General features: G+C 51.9%; 1 protein-coding gene across 4 annotated transcripts; it reads left to right on the top strand.

Annotated features, from left to right (window-relative positions):
• The first annotated feature begins 1,139 nt into the window (after positions 1-1,139).
• Positions 1,140-17,862, top strand: ZSWIM8 (zinc finger SWIM-type containing 8). 4 transcript variants are annotated; one of them, XM_084794914.1, is made up of 26 exons: positions 1,140-1,652; positions 4,274-4,427; positions 4,676-4,770; positions 5,086-5,258; positions 5,426-5,533; positions 5,658-5,739; positions 5,859-5,979; positions 6,548-6,749; positions 6,881-7,056; positions 7,399-8,383; positions 9,484-9,615; positions 9,754-9,933; positions 10,204-10,387; positions 10,602-10,700; positions 11,926-12,050; positions 12,485-12,725; positions 12,820-12,978; positions 13,085-13,313; positions 13,484-13,776; positions 13,888-14,111; positions 15,472-15,960; positions 16,151-16,310; positions 16,426-16,602; positions 16,706-16,825; positions 17,142-17,252; positions 17,385-17,862. In XM_084794914.1, exons 1-26 carry the CDS (start codon positions 1,445-1,447, stop codon positions 17,843-17,845), a joined length of 5,688 nt encoding a protein of 1,895 aa, XP_084651040.1. In that variant the 5' UTR covers positions 1,140-1,444; the 3' UTR covers positions 17,846-17,862. The 4 variants fall into 4 exon arrangements, with proteins under 4 accessions (XP_084651040.1, XP_084651041.1, XP_084651042.1 ...); XM_084794915.1 differs by having other exon boundaries at positions 1,141-1,652; positions 17,074-17,252; positions 17,385-17,733; XM_084794916.1 differs by having other exon boundaries at positions 1,161-1,652; positions 9,484-9,594.
• The last annotated feature ends 51 nt before the right edge of the window (positions 17,863-17,913 follow it).

Genomic DNA, 17,913 nt, shown 5'->3' with positions numbered 1-17,913 from the left:
AATTCAGCTTTTAGACACTTTAGACTAAGCATTCTTGTTGTTATTGTTGTTGTTTTGTTTTTTGAGGCAGGGTTTCTTTGTGTAGCCTTGGCTGTTCTGGACTGGCTTTGTAGACCAGGCTGGCCTTGAACTCACAGCGCTCTACCTGCCTCTGCCTCCCGAGTGCTGGGATTAAAGCCGTGCGCCACTACTCCCTGCAGACTAAGCAATCTTAACCTAGGGTAGATTTCCCAGTAGCCGAGTTAAGTCTGTGAACTGGGATGAGGAAAAATATATCTAACCGCAGCTGAAATTTAGCATTTCAATTAGGGTAATAGGAAACAGTCGACAGAGGCATTAGTATTTATATAAGATAATTTAGGGGAATTGGGTGGGGGCTGGTCATAGAACCCAGGGCCTTGTAAATGCTTGGCAAACATTATCAATTAAATACCATGCCTGGGCTGGAGAGATGGCTCAGCCATTAAAGGCTAAGCTCACAACCAAAAGTATAAGCATTAAATACCCTGCCCAATCTTAGCGTTTAAAGTATAAACAGTACTATTTACAGGTTTGTTTTATTAAAGCCTTGATAACTATTGAAATCTAATTGATGTAATTCATAAACAATCAGGACAGGTGAAGGGCATCCATGGACTTCAATAGACTGCTAAAAGGTCTACATTGCGCGCACGCGCGCACATACACACGCGCAGATCAAAAATCCTTAGCTTCAAAGGCAGTACCACGGAAAGGGACAACCATTTCCTGAAATCAAATGCTTTCTTTTCTGGCGCTCCCCTTTAGACGCTATAAAGTGGATGGATTATAGGCTTTGGACTGCAACTCCCAGGAGGCTATGCGGCCTCGGCCTATCCCGAGGCGTGACAATAACCTATCCAATGGTCACTGCACTGTTTCCTGACAGCCAAAGATGATTCTGGACGTGAACCGCGGCTGTTTCTTCCTTGGGGACATTATGGGCACCAAGCAACTGCTGTAATCTGTAGCTGTTTCGTGTACCTTTGGGAGCAGTGTGTGAGGGTGGGCTCGAGAAAACAGCAGGCAATGCATACACGTGTCCCCTACACCCGCCCGTACGCGGGTCCAGTCCCCGAGCACGCGAGGGCGGAAGTGGTGATGGCCGGCGCGGCCGGAAGTTCGGATCAGCTGATGGGGGAGGCGGCGCCGCAGCCGCCTAGAGGCCCTGGCCGCCCAGCGCTTCGTCCCGGCCTCGAGTCTCGCAGACTGGCCACAATCCTCGCTCGCACCTCGCGGTTGGGTGAGGCCCGGCCCGGTGTCCCTACCAGGCCCGAAATCCTCGTCCGGCACGGCCGCCCTGAGCGCCCCGGCCACCCCCAGCCCCGGCTCGCCCCTCAGGCCCCGGGCCTCCCCTCAGTCCCCGGCCGGCGGCCCAGGCCCGGGATCCGCTGGGGGAGACCCGGCCCCGGGGGGTGCGGGCCCCATGGAGCTGATGTTCGCGGAGTGGGAGGACGGCGAGCGCTTCTCGTTCGAGGATTCCGATCGCTTTGAGGAGGATTCACTCTGTTCGTTCATCTCCGAGGCCGAGAGCCTTTGCCAGAACTGGCGAGGATGGCGCAAACAGTCAGCGGGGCCCAATTCCCCCACTGGAGGCGGTGGCGGAGGTGGCAGTGGCGGTACCAGAATGCGAGGTGAGGATGAGCGGGACGGCTGCGCGGGGGGAGGGGAGCCGGCTGGCCCGGCTTGGGCCTCGCTCGGGAGCTGTCCGGCCCGGGAGCTGTCCCAAGCTTAGAGAAGACTTCAAGACTTGCTTTTCTGGCCTTCCAGGGATGGGGTGGCATCTTCACCATAGAGAGGGCGGGGGGGGGGGGGGGAGAAGAGGGAGAAAGAGAAAGAAGGAGGGAGGGGGAGGGAACGAGAGAGAGAGAGAGAGAGAGAGAGAGAGAGAGAGAGAGAGAGAGAGAGAGATTGACTCTGACTGCGCGCGCTCTTCCGCGCGCGTACACGCAAGCCTGTGTTGTGGCAGAGAACATCCTGGTGGCTTGGCCAGAAAGATCTTTTGTTATTCCTTTACAACTTAGAAACCGAAAATGGGAGAATACCCCGTCTCTGTTTGAAGAATGCTTGACGGAATTTGGCCTTTAGCAAACCAGAAGTAGGCAGAAGAGTGTGTGGTTAGGCACGGATTGTGAAAAAGTAACCACCTGAGGTGTGTCACTCTATGGGATGCTGCGTTGGTTGCTTAGCTTCCCAGGGTGTTGATCTCTCCTCATAAGCTGCACCAAGAAAGGATTCCACCAAGAGGAAAGAACCTGCCTATGAGGAGAGATGCCATGATAAATAGGGTTACACTAGAGATCTGCGACCAGGGGGTGGGAGCCTTGAGCTTCCATATCTGAGATCTGGGCAGGAGGGCAAGCAGTTATCCTCGGGGTCTCCTCAGGAAGCACCTTTCCCTTGTGTTACAGTCATTCTTGGTCTTCCAGTGAAGTCAAGGACGGGTGCTGTGAAGAATTTTGCTTTTGGAGGGGGTAGAAAGGAGAGTGAAGATGAGAGAAGCCTCACAGGCTTAGGAGTCATCACCTCTTCCGCCTGCTCTGCCCAAGGCAGTTTTTTGTCCTGGGCCTCAGTGGGAGCTGGCTTTCTTCAGTAGTTGAAAGGATTCACTTATGTGTTCTAGCCAGGCCATTCCAAAAGACCTGTTCTGCAAGCTGCGGAGATTTCTGGTGCCCCTTTAGGATTCAGAGAAATGTGCCCGTGTTCATAAGGGGTAGAACTGAGCTTGAGTTGGAGAGAGCACTTGCTGCATGTGTATGCACACATACAGGTGCAGATCACAAGCAGCTTCACTGCGAATCTTTGTGCTCTTCTTGCTTCTGTCATATTTGAGATGTCGATTGTCTGGGGATTTTGAGTGCTCTCACTTTGGGGGAAGTGACAGAAAACATAGTGGTAAAGATTTTCAGCATGTGGATACCCTTCTGCGGAGCGGAGCCTAAGATCTTTTCCCTCTTTCGTCCCTCCCTGCCTGCCATTGTTCTGAGAGAGGACCTGGCTCTACAGCCTAGGCAGGCCTTGATCCTCTTACAATACCTTCCAGACCTGGCCTGCATTTGCCATTCCTGCCCCCACATCCTCCTCAGTCACCTTCAGTCGCTTGCTCCTACATGGGTTGCTGTTGTTTTTGAAAGGTTCTTTCCTGTTCTGTGATTTTTTTGATCAGTCTTCTAATACAGCTGTTTGCCATGAGATCTGCAGGCTGTTACGTTATTACTGCTTTTTGTTAAAACAGTGTAGAAAAACCTTAAGTGCTAACTCCGTCCCATTCCAGGTGATTTCAGGAGCAACGGCCAGGTGCCCTGGGGTAATTATCTCCCTGCCCCTGGCTTCCAGGATGAGAGGTCAGGCCTTAGGCGCCAGAGGCCTTGCAGACTCTTTTGCATCTTGAGGTCCCTAGTTACTGAGTGTTGGCTTATCTCTCTCCTTAGATGGGGCCTACAGGCATTTAGAGGAAAAGTGATAAGGAAAAAGGCAACCAGAGCTGAATGTCGAAGAGACAGTTGAGTGTAGTGTGAATCTGAATAGAGAGTGTGGACGTTTGGTGCAGGCGTCCACGAGTGGACTAGCTGCTGGGCGGAGAACACACCCGTCTGGCCAGACGTGTCCTAGCATCTCCCTGGGATCTTCTGTTCTGGGCTTGAGCTGGGCAGCTGACTGTGTGTGGCTGGAGACTGCCCAGCTCCCCTCCCCCAGAAGGAGTTTTAAGGGTTATTACATCCTGACAAGGAGGAGGCCAAGTGTGCTGTTGCTCTTCATAGGCCCTTCATTCAATTTCCAGCACCCATGAGGATGACTCACAACCACCTGTAACTCCAGGCCCATGGGTTCTGACATCTTCTCCTGGTCTCCATGGGCTCCTGCATGCACATACACAAACCCACACACAGACACACAGTAAAAAATAAAATAAAATTTAAATTTAAAAATATAGCCAGCCAAGCTGGGCATGGTGGCGCACGCCTTTAATCCCAGCACTCGGGAGGCAGAGGCAAGTGGATCTCTGTGAGTTTGAGGCCAGCCTGGCCTACAAAGTGAGTCCAGGACAGTCAAGGCTACACAGAGAAACCCTGTCTTGGGGAAAAAAATAAAAAATAAAAATAAAAACAAAAACAAAAAAACCTTCAAAAAATATATTTCCGAGAAGAGGGTGTGTGTGTGCACAGGTGCCTAGGGTGTGGCACTGGTACCAAGTAATTATGGCAAAATAATTATGGCCCTTTCTCTTTCACCATCCCAATCTTTGTTTTGGAAGATGGATTGGTAATCCCATTGGTGGAGTTGTCAGCAAAGCAGGTGGCCTTTCACATCCCATTTGAAGTGGTAGAGAAAGTCTATCCTCCAGTGCCTGAACAACTGCAGCTCCGAATTGCTTTCTGGAGTTTCCCTGAGAATGAAGAGGACATTCGGTGAGTCGGGAGGACTGATAGTGGGCAGTGGAGCTCTGCTATCTCAGGCTGGCGGCGGGGCCTTCTGCAGAACAAAAGGGATACTGTAGTTGGAACTGCTGAGAGGAAGCTAAGGGATGTGGGGAGTGCCTGGGGTTTCCTCCTGAGGAGTGCTGACAGAGACGGTTGCCTAGAGCATGGTGGTCTTTCACAGTGTTTGTGGAAGGTTACATGCTGGGTTGTGGCCATGTCCTCTTCTTCCCCCGCAGTCTATATTCATGCCTAGCCAATGGCAGTGCTGATGAGTTCCAGCGAGGGGATCAGCTGTTCCGAATGAGGGCTGTGAAAGATCCGCTGCAGATAGGTAAGGGCTCCAACATGCCCTGTGGTAACCCTGCTCCTCTCCAGTGGTAAAGATTAAGAACTTCTGTGGCTGGGTATGATTGCAAATGTCCTTAATCCTAGCAGACAGCAGGCAGAGGCAGGTGGATCTCTTATGAGTTTGAGGCCAGCCTGGTCTCCATAGTGAGTTCTAAGACAGCCAAGGTTACAAAGAGAAACCCTGTCTCAAAAACACAAAACAAAACAACCATGAGGAGTGAACTGTATAATTAAGCATGGGGCCGGGGTTGACAGGGTCTTGGCAGCTACTTCTGACCATGGCCTTATTTCTCCCTAGGGTTCCATCTGAGTGCTACAGTGGTGCCGCCGCAGATGGTCCCCCCCAAAGGGGCCTACAATGTGGCTGTGATGTTTGACCGCTGCCGGGTCACTTCCTGTAGCTGTACCTGTGGGGCTGGGGCCAAATGGTGCACCCATGTCGTGGCACTCTGTCTCTTCCGCATTCACAACGTGAGGCCCTCCCAATTTATCCTGGCCCTATCCTACGCTCCATCCCCCCCTTCTCTGCTGCATGCCTGGCCACAATGTGAGCCCCTTTCCCTCCCCTCTGCCCGTCTCTCCCTGCTTCAGCTCCAGAACCATTTCTCAGATGGTTCTATTTCTCTTTGCTCCTCCAGGCATCTGCAGTCTGCCTGCGGGCTCCAGTCTCAGAGTCCCTGTCTCGGCTGCAAAGAGACCAGCTTCAGAAGTTTGCTCAGTATCTTATCAGTGAGCTGCCTCAGCAGGTGGGTGAGGCTGGCATATCTTCCCACTGCTGTCTTTCAGGCTTTGCCTGGCCTTCTAATTGTGCCTGGCCTCCTTGGATTCACCTGTACCTTGTTCCCTCTGCCTTTGTCTCTTTCCCCTTAGATTCTCCCTACAGCCCAGCGTCTTCTAGATGAGCTCCTTTCCTCCCAGTCAACAGCCATCAATACAGTATGTGGAGCGCCAGGTGAGTGTGGTGAGAAAGCAAGCAAGCTGCCAGTACAGAGCATCTCTTACTAAAGGTTCCACACTGTTGGCTGAATCTGGACTCGTATCAACTGGTGACTGGTTGCCTGTAATTCCCAGACCCTACAGCAGGCCCCTCAGCTTCAGACCAGAGCACTTGGTACTTGGATGAGTCAACACTCACTGACAACATAAAGAAGACACTGCACAAGTTCTGCGGCCCCACCCCTGTGGTCTTCAGGTAAATTGATCTTTGCATATTAAAGCTGTGGTGAGTACGCACCTTCCTTAGGCCACTGATAGATCTTTGCTCTATTAGTGCATGTGTTTGCTACGTTTATCCCTGCACTAGCTTGGCACCTGGCACATGGGTATCAGTTTTGCAGCCATGATTGATGATGACCATGTACAGTGATTGCCCATCTGGGTAGAGCCAGAGTCAGTTTTTCTTCCTTTGCTGATCATATTGATGCAGATGCAGAGAAGGGCCAAGAATTTTGTCACAGGTGTCCTTTCCTCTTCTACTCTGTATAGGTCAGGATCTCTTCAGGTCAAAGCCCTGCTTTAGGGTTTTGTGGGTTTTTTGTTTTGTTTTGTTTGTTTGTTTCTTTGTTTTCGAGATAGGGGTTCTTCTCTGTGTAGCCTTGGCTGTCCTGGACTCTCTTTGTAGACCAGGAAGATCCACCTGCCTCTGCCTCCCAAGTGCTAGGATTACAGGTGTGCAACACCGAGCCTGGCCCAGCTCTGCTCTGTTTTAACCTCTTTCATTCAGAGGCCCTACTTCAGTCACTGTCTCTGTCCTTTTACAGTGATGTGAACTCTATGTATCTCTCTTCCACGGAGCCTCCTGCCGCTGCTGAATGGGCATGTCTGCTGCGCCCTCTGAGGGGCCGAGAGCCTGAGGGTGTCTGGAACCTGCTTAGCATTGTTCGAGAGATGTTCAAGCGGAGGGACAGCAATGCTGCCCCCTTGTTGGAAATACTCACTGACCAATGCCTCACCTACGAACAGGTAACACCTCAGGATGGGTGGGTGTGTGGTAGTTCCCCCTTTTCCTCCCCTCATCTTATTCTCCTTTCTCTGATAGGAACCTGGAGGAGGGTGTGGGCTTTTGTGTACCTCACAGCTTTCTTTGCCTCCAGATAACAGGCTGGTGGTATAGTGTACGCACCTCAGCTTCGCATAGCAGTGCCAGTGGTCACACAGGCCGTAGCAATGGGCAGTCAGAGGTAGCAGCCCACGCTTGCGCAAGTATGTGTGATGAGATGGTCACACTATGGAGGCTGGCTGTGCTGGACCCTGCCCTCAGCCCTCAGCGGTGAGTCTTCCTCAGGATTACTGTATTCTGACAGTCAGACACAAGTCTCCTTAAGTACAGGGATTTCTCTCATCTGGGAGACTGGGAAGTGCTGGGCACTGGCCTTACCAGAGCTTTGTGAGGCATGTTTCTCACAGGCTTTTTTCCTCCCCTCCCCTAAATAGTCCCCACTTTCCCAAATTCATTACTGTTGCACCAATGTCTTCTGGAGCTTAAAGAGCATGCCCTCCCCACCGCGTCCCTCTCTATGCCTTTCTTTACTGTATCTGCCGCTTTCCACCCTCGGTGCAGACTGCTTGTCTCGTCTCCCCCCCCTCAGCCTCCTGCTCTTTGTTTCCACAGCCGCCGGGAACTGTGTGCACAGCTGCGTCAGTGGCAACTGAAGGTGATTGAGAATGTCAAGCGGGGACAACACAAGAAGACCCTGGAGAGGCTCTTCCCTGGCTTCCGGCCAGCAGTGGAGGCCTGCTACTTTAACTGGGAAGAGGCCTATCCCCTTCCTGGTGTTACCTACAGTGGCACTGACCGAAAGCTAGCGCTATGCTGGGCCCGGGCCCTGCCCACTAGGTCAGGAGCCTCTAGATCTGGGGGTCTGGAAGAGTCCCGGCCCCGACCTCTTCTTACTGAGCCAGCTGTGAGGCCCAAGGAACCTGGTGCCAAGCGCAAAGGATTGGGCGAGGGGGTGTCCTCGCAGCGGGGCCCCCGCCGCCTCTCTGCTGAAGGAGGAGATAAGGCTTTGCATAAGATGGGTCCAGGTGGGGGCAAAGCCAAGGTGCTGGGTGGGACCGGCAGTGGGGGCAAGAGCTCAGCAGGCAGTGGGAGCAAACGACGGCTCAGCAGTGAAGACAGCTCCCTGGAACCAGACCTGGCAGAGATGAGCCTGGATGACAGCAGCCTGGCCCTGGGTGCAGAGGCCAGCACCTTCGGTGGATTCCCTGAGAGCCCTCCACCCTGTCCTCCCTCAGTTGGCTCCAGAGGACCTGCCACCTTCCTTCCCGAGCCCCCAGATACTTATGAGGAAGATGCTGGTGTGTACTTCTCAGAAGGGCCTGAGCCTCCCACAGCCTCTGCTGGCCGCCCTGGCCTGCTGCCTGGGGAGGTCTGTACCCAAGATGACCTCCCTTCCATGGACGACAGTGGCAGTGGGCTCCACAAAACCAAAGAAGCAGCTCCTGCCATTGGAGAGGAGGAGGATGACTACCAGGCATATTACCTGAATGCCCAGGACGGGGCCGGAGGCGAGGAGGAGAAGGCTGAGGGCGGGGCTGGGGAGGAGCATGACCTGTTTGCTGGGCTGAAGCCACTGGAACAGGAGAGCAGAATGGAGGTGAGGAACTCAAGAAGGAGGGTGGGATGGATCGTCAGAGTGACTCAGGGCCCAGTGGCTCTGGCTGGCAGTGTGTCAAGATCATTAGCATCCTGTAGGGGAACCTAACTGGCCTCCTGCTCTGCAGCCTGTCCTACTGCTTCCACACTGATGCTCTTCTGGGTATTTCTCACATACGATGTCAGTGTGCTACTTAAAAGTCTTCAGTAGTTACTTGCTGCCCTTAGAAAACAATGAAGCCGGGTGTGGTGGTGCACACCTTTAATCCCAGCACTCGGGAGGCAGAGGCAGGCGGATCGCTGTGAGTTCGAGGCCAGCCTGGTCTACAAAGTGAGTCCAGGATGGCCAAGGCTACACAGAGAAACCCTGTCTTGAAAAACCAACAACAATAATGAAGGTCCTTGGCATGAGCTGTGGGCTCCACTCTGTCTGATCTTTGCCAGATTTTCAGTGTTATCTTAGTCTTTCGTCCTCTGTGCAGTTCACTCATTCTTGGAGCTTGCCATGGTCCCTCATGCCTACAAACTTAGGTACAGACTGGCCTTTCTGCCTGGAATTATCACCAGGTTTGACTAGCTCTTGTTCCCTCTCCAGGCCTTAGAGACCTTAAAAGTTCTGAGAGATAGGGACACAAGGTTGATGAGCTCAGAATCCCATCTCTGCCAGATGTGGTAGGAAACACCTGTAATCCCAGCACTTGGGAGGCTGAGGTAGGAGAATCTCAAGTAGGAGGCCAGCTTGAGCTACATAATGAAACCCTGGCTCAAATCAAACGGGCCTTGTCCTCTTAGAGGTCTCTCTGAGCTTCCCACAGTTGCTACTGGCCTCCCTAGACTACTGTATCTGAGATGACTCCCCCTTCTCAGATGAGAGGAGCAGTGCTGCTCTGCCCCAAGTCCCTAGGAACCATCCTAGCCATTGGCCCCTCTTTTGACCTGAGCAATGCTTGTTACCACATAATCTTGAGTGTTGGTGGTGTCTATAACCAGAGTCAACTATGGATCAGCATGGCACCCAGTGCTTTAGGGATATGGTGCTTCATCATCAAGTATGATGCTCTCCAAGTGAAGGCCTTCATCTTTTGGTCCTATGTCCTGTAGGTGTTATTTGCCTGTGCTGAGGCCCTGCATGCCCATGGCTACAGTAATGAGGCTTCCCGCCTCACTGTGGAGCTTGCCCAGGACCTGCTAGCCAACCCACCTGACCTCAAGGTAGAGCCGCCCCCTGCCAAGGTGAGAGAGACCTCCTTCCTCTACTTTCCCGGCCCCACTTATCCCTGCTCCTACTCCCCACCCCAAGTGAGAGCCTCCTTCCATCTCCACTGAGGTCAGTCAGACTCACTTGTCCAACTCTTGGCACTTCCTGTTTAGGGCAAGAAAAACAAGGTATCCACAAGCCGTCAGACCTGGGTGGCTACGAACACCCTGACCAAGGCAGCTTTCCTGCTGACAGTGCTGAGTGAGCGCCCAGAGCACCACAACCTGGCCTTCCGAGTTGGCATGTTTGCCTTGGAGCTACAGCGGCCTCCTGCTTCTACCAAGGCCCTGGAGGTTGGAGGTTCTTTCTGTCTTGTCCTTAGTCTTTTTGGATTTGTTTTTGTTTTTGTTTTTTTGTTTTGTTTTTCGAGACAGGGTTTTTCTGTGTAGCCTTGGCTGTCCTGGACTCCCTTTGTAGACCAGGCTGGCCTCGAACTCACAGCGATCCACCTGCCTCTGCCTCCCGAGTGCTGGGATTAAAGGCGTGCACCACTACCGCCTTTGGATTCTTTTGTCTTGACCTCGATTGAGGTATAGGAGGTCTGAGTTCCTTTCTGTCCTCAGGTAAAGTTGGCATATCAGGAATCTGAGGTGGCTGCTCTGCTCAGGAAGATCCCTCTGGGTCCCAGTGAAATGAGTACCATGCGGTGCCGGGCAGAAGAACTTCGGGAGGGCACACTCTGTGACTATCGGCCTGTGTTGCCCCTCATGTTGGCCAGTTTCATCTTCGATGTTCTCTGTGCTCCAGGTATAGTGCATGGCCCTACAGTAAGTGGAGACATTGGAGGAGAAGGGTAGTTGCTTTTTAAAAGGAAAACGAAAAGTTGTGAAACTGTCAGAGTCAACTATAGGACCCATCAGGCAGCTCCACGGGCAGGTCTTGGGTGATGAAGGTTTTAAGTTGCTCTGCATTCTTTCCTGTGGTACTTTTGTTTTCCTGACTTAACCCAATTTTCATCTAGTGTTTTCCCTCACGGGTTCCCGGCCCCCAAGTCGAAACTGGAATAATGAGATGCCTGGGGATGAGGAGCTGGGATTTGAAGCAGCAGTTGCTGCCTTGGGTAAGTGTCTTGTCTTGAACATATTCAGGAGCAAAACCTGGGTCAAGCCTTTCAGAGTTGTGATGGGAAAGTCAAGATGACATATTCGAACCAAATAATTAGTGCTTATTACACAGTAATTTAGAGCAGGGCCTGAAGAGCCGCTTCAGCAGTGAAGAACACTGGCTGCTTTTTCTACAGGACCCTGGTTCAGTACTCAGCACTCATTGGATGGCTCACAACTATCTGTGATTCCATTTTCCAAGGGATGCAGTGCCCTCTCTTGCTTCCACAGGCACTGGAAGAACATGGTACATACATGCATGTAGGCAAAACACACACATATAGAAAAACAAAACTTTAAATGTGTCTTACATATGGTTGGTGCTTAAAGGACAGCAAAATAAAAATCTAAAGAAAGGCCTAAAGGACGTGACAGAATATGTAATCTAAGCTTAAAGGTTCAGATAGACAGGAAATTGTCAGGAAGACTGAGTTCTTTTTTTTTTATTATTAAGTTTTTTTTGTTTTATTTATACAATATTCTGCCTGCATGTGTGCCTGCACTCTGCAAGAGAGCACCAAATCTCATTATAGATGGTTGTGAGCCACCATGTGGTAGCTGGGAATTGAACTCAGGACCTCTGGAAGAGCAGTCAGTACTCTTAACCCCTGAGCCATCTCACCAGCCTGGAAGACTGAGTTCTAAGACCAGATATAATGGCTATGCCTGCAATCCCAGTTCGTGGGAGGTGGAGGCAGGAGGATTAGAGGTTCCTTTTTATCCTTGGTTACATAGCACGCTTAAGGCCAGCCTGTGCTACATGAGATCTTGCCTTAAAAAAAAAAAAGCTGGCCATGGTGGTGCACACCTTTAATCCCAGTACTTGGGAGGCAGAGGCAGGAGGATCTCTGATTTTGAGGCCAGCCTGGTCTACAAAGCAAGTCCAGGACAAGACTACAAAAGAAACCCTATCTCAAAAAACCAAAAGAGAAAGTAAACAAAAACAAAGAACAAAAAAGAAAAGAGAGAAAAAAAGCAATGAAACAAAACATTAGATGTGTCTGGGTGTGGTGGGACACATCTTTAACTCCAGTAGACTAGAACAGGTTACAAAGGTTTTGAGAAGCAGGTGGAGCTAAGGCTGCACACATTAGGCAGTGGGGACCTTTTCTTCATGAGCTCTGGCTCTGTCTGCTATGTTTCTGCTGTCTTTGGAGCTATAATCACTCCTCATCCTCACAGGCATGAAGACAACAGTGAGTGAGGCAGAACATCCCCTCCTATGTGAAGGCACACGACGGGAGAAGGGTGACCTGGCCTTAGCACTCATGATCACTTACAAGGATGACCAGGCCAAGCTCAAGAAGGTGAGGGCCTGAGGTACTGGGTTTTTGCCAGGCAGAGAGTGAACAAAATGTCACTATCTTTCTCAGAAGTTTCCAGTACAATGACAAAAGTACTGGTCTGCCTGTAGGAGGTAAGTAGAGAATTTTGGAGACTTCTCATAAAGAACAAGAGACCAATGGTTCTTATAGGTATGCTTGGGCATGAGGTGGAAGAAGAGAAGCAGAGAGCATAAAGTCAATCATTCATTTATTACAATATTTATTGAATATCAGTATGTTCAGTCCTCAGGTAAGTGTTATGGAAGATGCCGAGACATGTAAGCTGGGAGGTTATCCTGTAGTTAAATCTGGGGAAGACTTCCTGAAGGAGGTAGCATTAGGCTGCTTCAAGAAGAAAGGAAGGTCATAGAATTCAGGAACTAAGGACATCATGTTACTGCTTGTCTCTTCTCTAGATCTTAGACAAACTCTTGGACCGAGAAAGCCAGACACATAAGCCACAGACACTGAGCTCTTTCTACTCATCTAGCCGTCCGGCCACAGCCAACCAGAGATCTCCTTCAAAGCATGGGGCCCCGTCTGCCCCCGGGGCCCTGCAGCCACTGCCTTCAGGCTCCACAGGCCCTGCTCAGCAAGGGGCCGTGGCAGGGGCTGGGCCAGGTCCCACTGAGGGCTTCACAGAGAAGAATGTGCCTGGTGAGGTGGGGGCACTGGGTAGGGCGGGTGAGTGGGACAGTCTGTTGTTGTGCCCTTTACTGGGCTCATCTCAGTGTCCTGTTTTCTCACTCAGAAAGCTCCCCACATTCCCCTTGTGAGGGTCTCCCACCTGAGGCAGCTTTGACCCCACGGCCAGAGGGGAAGGTTCCCAGCCGCCTAGCTCTTGGCAGTCGTGGAGGCTATAATGGTCGAGGTTGGGGCTCCCCGGGGCGGCCTAAAAAGAAGCACACAGGTAGGACAGCCCATGGGATGGCATGGAGGGAAGGCTAGTCTTGCAGGCTGGAGACTGACTCCAGGCACTCCTGAGGTCCACGACTGACTCGTTTTGGGGGTACTAGGCATGGCCAGCATTGACAGCAGTGCCCCTGAGACCACATCGGACAGCTCTCCTACCTTAAGCCGAAGGCCACTTCGAGGAGGCTGGGCCCCTACTTCCTGGGGTCGAGGACAAGACAGTGACAGCATTAGCAGCTCTTCCTCGGACTCCCTGGGCTCCTCATCCTCCAGTGGAAGCCGCAGGGCTAGCGCCAGTGGAGGGGCCCGGGCAAAGACGGTTGAAGTTGGCAGGTCAGTAGGGAGAAATACCATCTTTCTAACCTAGCCCGTCCTCTAAACCATATTTCTAGTGTGACCCAACTGTTACCCCTAACAGCCTTGCTTACCCTGGTCCCTCCTAGCCTGCTTGGACACCATTTTGAAGAAACTCCAGCCCTGTCCATATCCCATTGCTCCTTCAGGTGTTACAAAGGCCGCCGCCCTGAGAGCCATGCCCCCCACGTACCCAATCAGCCATCAGAGGCAGCTGCACACTTCTACTTTGAATTGGCGAAGACAGTTCTGATCAAAGCAGGGGGCAACAGCAGCACTTCCATTTTCACACAACCATCGTCCTCAGGAGGCCACCAGGGTCCTCACCGCAACCTGCACCTTTGCGCCTTTGAGATTGGGCTTTATGCCCTTGGCCTGCACAACTTTGTTTCTCCTAACTGGCTCTCTCGTACCTATTCCTCCCACGTCTCCTGGATTACAGGTAAACCCAGTGTCGTGATCTGCATACAGGATGGAGGTGACCAGGAAGGGCTTTGTCTCTGACATTGCTGGTCTGTGGTGCCCACTTTGCTCCTTTTCCTCTTCCCTAAAGGGCAGGCAATGGAGATAGGCAGTGCAGCGCTGACTATACTGGTAGAGTGCTGGGACGGGCACCTGACACCCCCTGAGGTTGCATCACTGGCTGATAGAGCATCACGGGCACGAGACTCCAACATGGTGAGGGCGGCGGCAGAGTTGGCTCTGAGCTGTCTGCCTCATGCCCATGCACTGAACCCCAATGAGATTCAACGAGCCTTGGTGCAGTGCAAGGAACAGGTATTTCCTGCTGTCAGCCACCTAGGCATGGGGGAACTTAAGGGCCCAGCATTTTTTTTCTAGGAAAATCATTTTTATGTGTGTACATGATGGTGTGGGATATGTGCCAGTGTGTGTGGAGGTCAAAGGACAGCTTGTGGGAGTTTGTCCTCCCCTTACACTGTGTGAGTCCTAGGAACCAAACTCAAGTTGTTAGGTGTGGCATCAAGTCCCTCCAACCCACTGTCTTGCAGCCGCCCTCCCTCTCTCCCTCTCTCCCTCTCTCCCTCTCTCTCTCTCTCTCTCTCTCTCCCTCCCTCCCTCCCTCCCTCCCTCCCTCAAGAGGTCTAAGTTGCCTAGGCTGAGCTTGAACTAACAATTCTGCTTTAGCCTTCTGAGTATCTGGGACATATTATTTGGAGTTTAGTGACCCTCTCTTGATTGTTCCATATTCAGGAATTTAGGGAGAATCATTTCACATATTACAGGCTGAGTTGAAGGTTGAAGGTTAGTTTTAGATTTTAGGTTCCAGACTATTTTCTAATACATAAGCATTCTTGGGGATAGAACCCAAATCTAGTTATAAAGTTCATATTTTATGTATTAATTACACACACAGCCTAGAGGTAATCTTGTGCCTCTCTCACCCTTTTTCTCTCCAGTGTGTGTATGTGTGTATGCATGTATGTGGAATTGGATCCAGGGCCTCATGCAGGCTAGGCAAGCAACTGACTTACAGTCTGCAGTCTTATTTGTGCATGAAAGCATACTTCATTGTATTTTCCACTTGAGGTCTCATGTTGTCAGTGTTCAAAATATTTCTGATTTTAGTGTTTCCCATTTTCACATTAGGGGTACTCAGCCCAGTAATATGAATTCACATTCATCCTTTATATTCATCTTATTATATTCACATACTATGTGTTGGGTTCAATTGTTATATATATATATATATATATATATATATATATATATATATATACACACATATATATATATATATACATATATATATACATATACATATATACATATACATATATATACATATATATATACATATATATACATATATATATATATATATATATACATATATATATATGTTACATATAATCCTGTTGTATATATATAATCCTAAAGTTAGAATCATTCCCATTACACACCCAAGCAAATACAGGCTTCTAGTTTAGGGCCCACGATGATGATGATCCCTGAGAATAGCCTCAGACAAAATGATTTGCTTCAGGTGGGAGGGAACAATACTTTGTTCAGTGCCTGTGTGAAACACTTACTGTGAGCACTGACTCTGACCCCTCCCTCAACCAGCCTGCATTCCTGGGTGAGCCCTCACCACCTAACGCTCTGTGATCCTTTCCAGGATAACCTGATGTTGGAGAAGGCCTGCATGGCAGTGGAAGAGGCAGCCAAGGGTGGGGGAGTGTACCCCGAAGTGCTGTTTGAGGTTGCTCATCAGTGGTTCTGGCTCTATGAGCAGACAGCAGGCGGCTCATCCACAGCCCGGGAAGGGGCCACAAGCTGTAGTGGCAGTGCCATGAGGGCTGCGGGGGAGGCTGGGCGGGGGCTGCCTGAGGGCAGGGTGGCCCCAGGAACTGAGCCTGTTACAGTGGCTGCAGCAGCGGTGACAGCAGCAGCCACAGTGGTTCCAGTCATCTCAGTGGGGTCCAGTTTATACCCAGGCCCAGGCCTGGGGCATGGCCATTCCCCTGGCCTGCACCCCTACACTGCTTTACAGCCCCACCTGCCCTGCAGCCCTCAGTATCTCACCCACCCAGCTCACCCTGCCCACCCTATGCCTCATATGCCCCGGCCTGCCGTCTTCCCTGTGCCCAGCTCTGCATACCCACAGGTGAGACTAGGGTTTTACTGGTGGGGTGGGGCATGTGGGAGCACACTAGGAGGTCACAGGGTTGGAGTAGAGAACTTTGGTGCACACTAGGGCTGTCCAGGAGTCCTGGTGGGAAAACTAAGAAATGTAGGAATGTCCATTTGTCATCCAACATGACTTGGTCTCCGCTCTTTTTCCCCATCTTTTATAGGGTGTGCATCCTGCATTCCTGGGGGCTCAATACCCTTATTCGGTGACTCCACCCTCCCTTGCTGCCACTGCTGTATCTTTCCCTGTCCCTTCCATGGCTCCCATCACAGTCCATCCCTACCACACAGAGCCAGGGCTCCCACTGCCCACCAGTGTGGCCTGTGAGTTTCGGGGACAGGGAGCAGGTGGATGGAGGGGAGGTGCCCTGGCCATGGGAGGTGGAGAGGGGATCTTCTCTGCACCTCTTCTCTCACGTGGCTTTCAATCTCCCCTCAGTGAGCAGTGTCCATCCAGCGTCCACATTTCCAGCCATCCAGGGTGCGTCCCTGCCTGCTCTGACCACGCAGCCCAGCCCTCTCGTAAGCGGGGGTTTTCCACCACCAGAGGAGGAGGCCCACAGTCAACCAGTCAACCCACACAGCCTGCACCACCTGCATGCTGCTTACCGTGTTGGTAAGTGAACACTCTCCACTAGCGCTTTGTTTTCTATGGGGTCAATACCAGGTTGGGGTGGAAGGTGAAGCCTCTATCCTGTTATGGCCCATCTGTTTTCTAGGGATGCTGGCACTGGAGATGCTGGGCCGTCGGGCACACAACGATCACCCCAACAACTTCTCTCGCTCCCCCCCCTACACTGATGATGTCAAATGGTTGCTGGGGCTGGCAGCAAAGCTGGGTAACACCTCCCCTCCCCAGGACCATTGTCCCCCCCCCCCACCTGTTTCCCCTACTTTCCTATCCCAGACCTCCTTCCTAGCTCTTGCTGAGACCTTGGTCTGGTATGTGTGTGAGCACAGTGGGCGGAGGGTTACCTCAGCTCCTGGGGTGGAGGGAGGCTCTGTCAGGCCAGAGCTGAGATATGTAAGTGGGTCCCTAGGGCAGAGGTGGCCACCCCCGTCTCATGCCCCTCCCCCTGCCCCCCAGGAGTGAACTACGTGCACCAGTTCTGTGTGGGGGCAGCCAAGGGGGTGCTGAGCCCGTTTGTGCTGCAGGAGATCGTCATGGAGACGTTGCAGCGGCTGAACCCCATTCATGCCCACAACCACCTTCGAGCCCCGGCCTTCCACCAGCTGGTGCAGCGCTGTCAGCAGGCATACATGCAGGTGATCACTCAGGAAGTATGGGCTGGGGTGGAGCACCTGCTGTGGAGTTGGACCAGAGCCCTCAGCGTGTGAGGGAGGTGGGTCTCCAGCTGGTATGCTCTGTGCTGAGATTCCCCTCAACCCATCCTCCAGTACATCCATCACCGCTTGATCCACCTGACCCCTGCCGACTACGACGACTTTGTGAATGCAATCCGCAGTGCCCGCAGCGCCTTCTGCCTGACACCCATGGGCATGATGCAGTTCAACGACATCCTACAGAACCTCAAGCGCAGCAAGCAGACCAAGGAGCTGTGGCAGCGGGTCTCTCTAGAGATAACCACCTTCTCCCCCTGAGCCTGGCCCCTCTCGGGCCTTATACAGGGACACAGGCCTGTGGCTACAGGGGCCCCTCACACAGAGGGAGTGACTCTTGGCTGGACAGATCATCCCTACTCAATTCCCTGGTAGCTCAGTCTGGCAGCAGCTCTTGGGCTGTAGCTTGGGGCCAAGATGTCTCAGACCTTAGAAGCCCAGGGCTGGGGGAGACAGCCTTGTCTGGGAGAGGGCGATGGGTGGCCTCTGGTATTTATTTGGCATTTATAAATATATAAACTCCTTTTTTACTCTATTTTCTGGGTCTTTCCCTTCTTCCTTGTGCAGAAGAGTTGTGGAAGGTTAG

The sequence above is a fragment of the Acomys minous genome, assembly GCF_964271855.1.
Source record: "Acomys minous genome assembly, chromosome: 9".
Lineage (NCBI taxonomy): Eukaryota > Metazoa > Chordata > Mammalia > Rodentia > Muridae > Acomys > Acomys minous.
This window is presented reverse-complemented; position numbering and strand designations above follow the sequence as displayed.

Bases quoted from the DNA above. Each gene is read 5' to 3' on its own strand.
- ZSWIM8 (XM_084794914.1), top strand. From the start codon at position 1,445: ATGGAGCTGATGTTCGCGGAGTGGGAGGACGGCGAGCGCTTCTCGTTC. The intron at 5,259-5,425 runs GTGAGGCCCTCC...TTGCTCCTCCAG, and splicing joins GTCTCTTCCGCATTCACAAC to GCATCTGCAGTCTGCCTGCG. The intron at 15,961-16,150 runs GTGAGACTAGGG...CATCTTTTATAG, and splicing joins CCAGCTCTGCATACCCACAG to GGTGTGCATCCTGCATTCCT.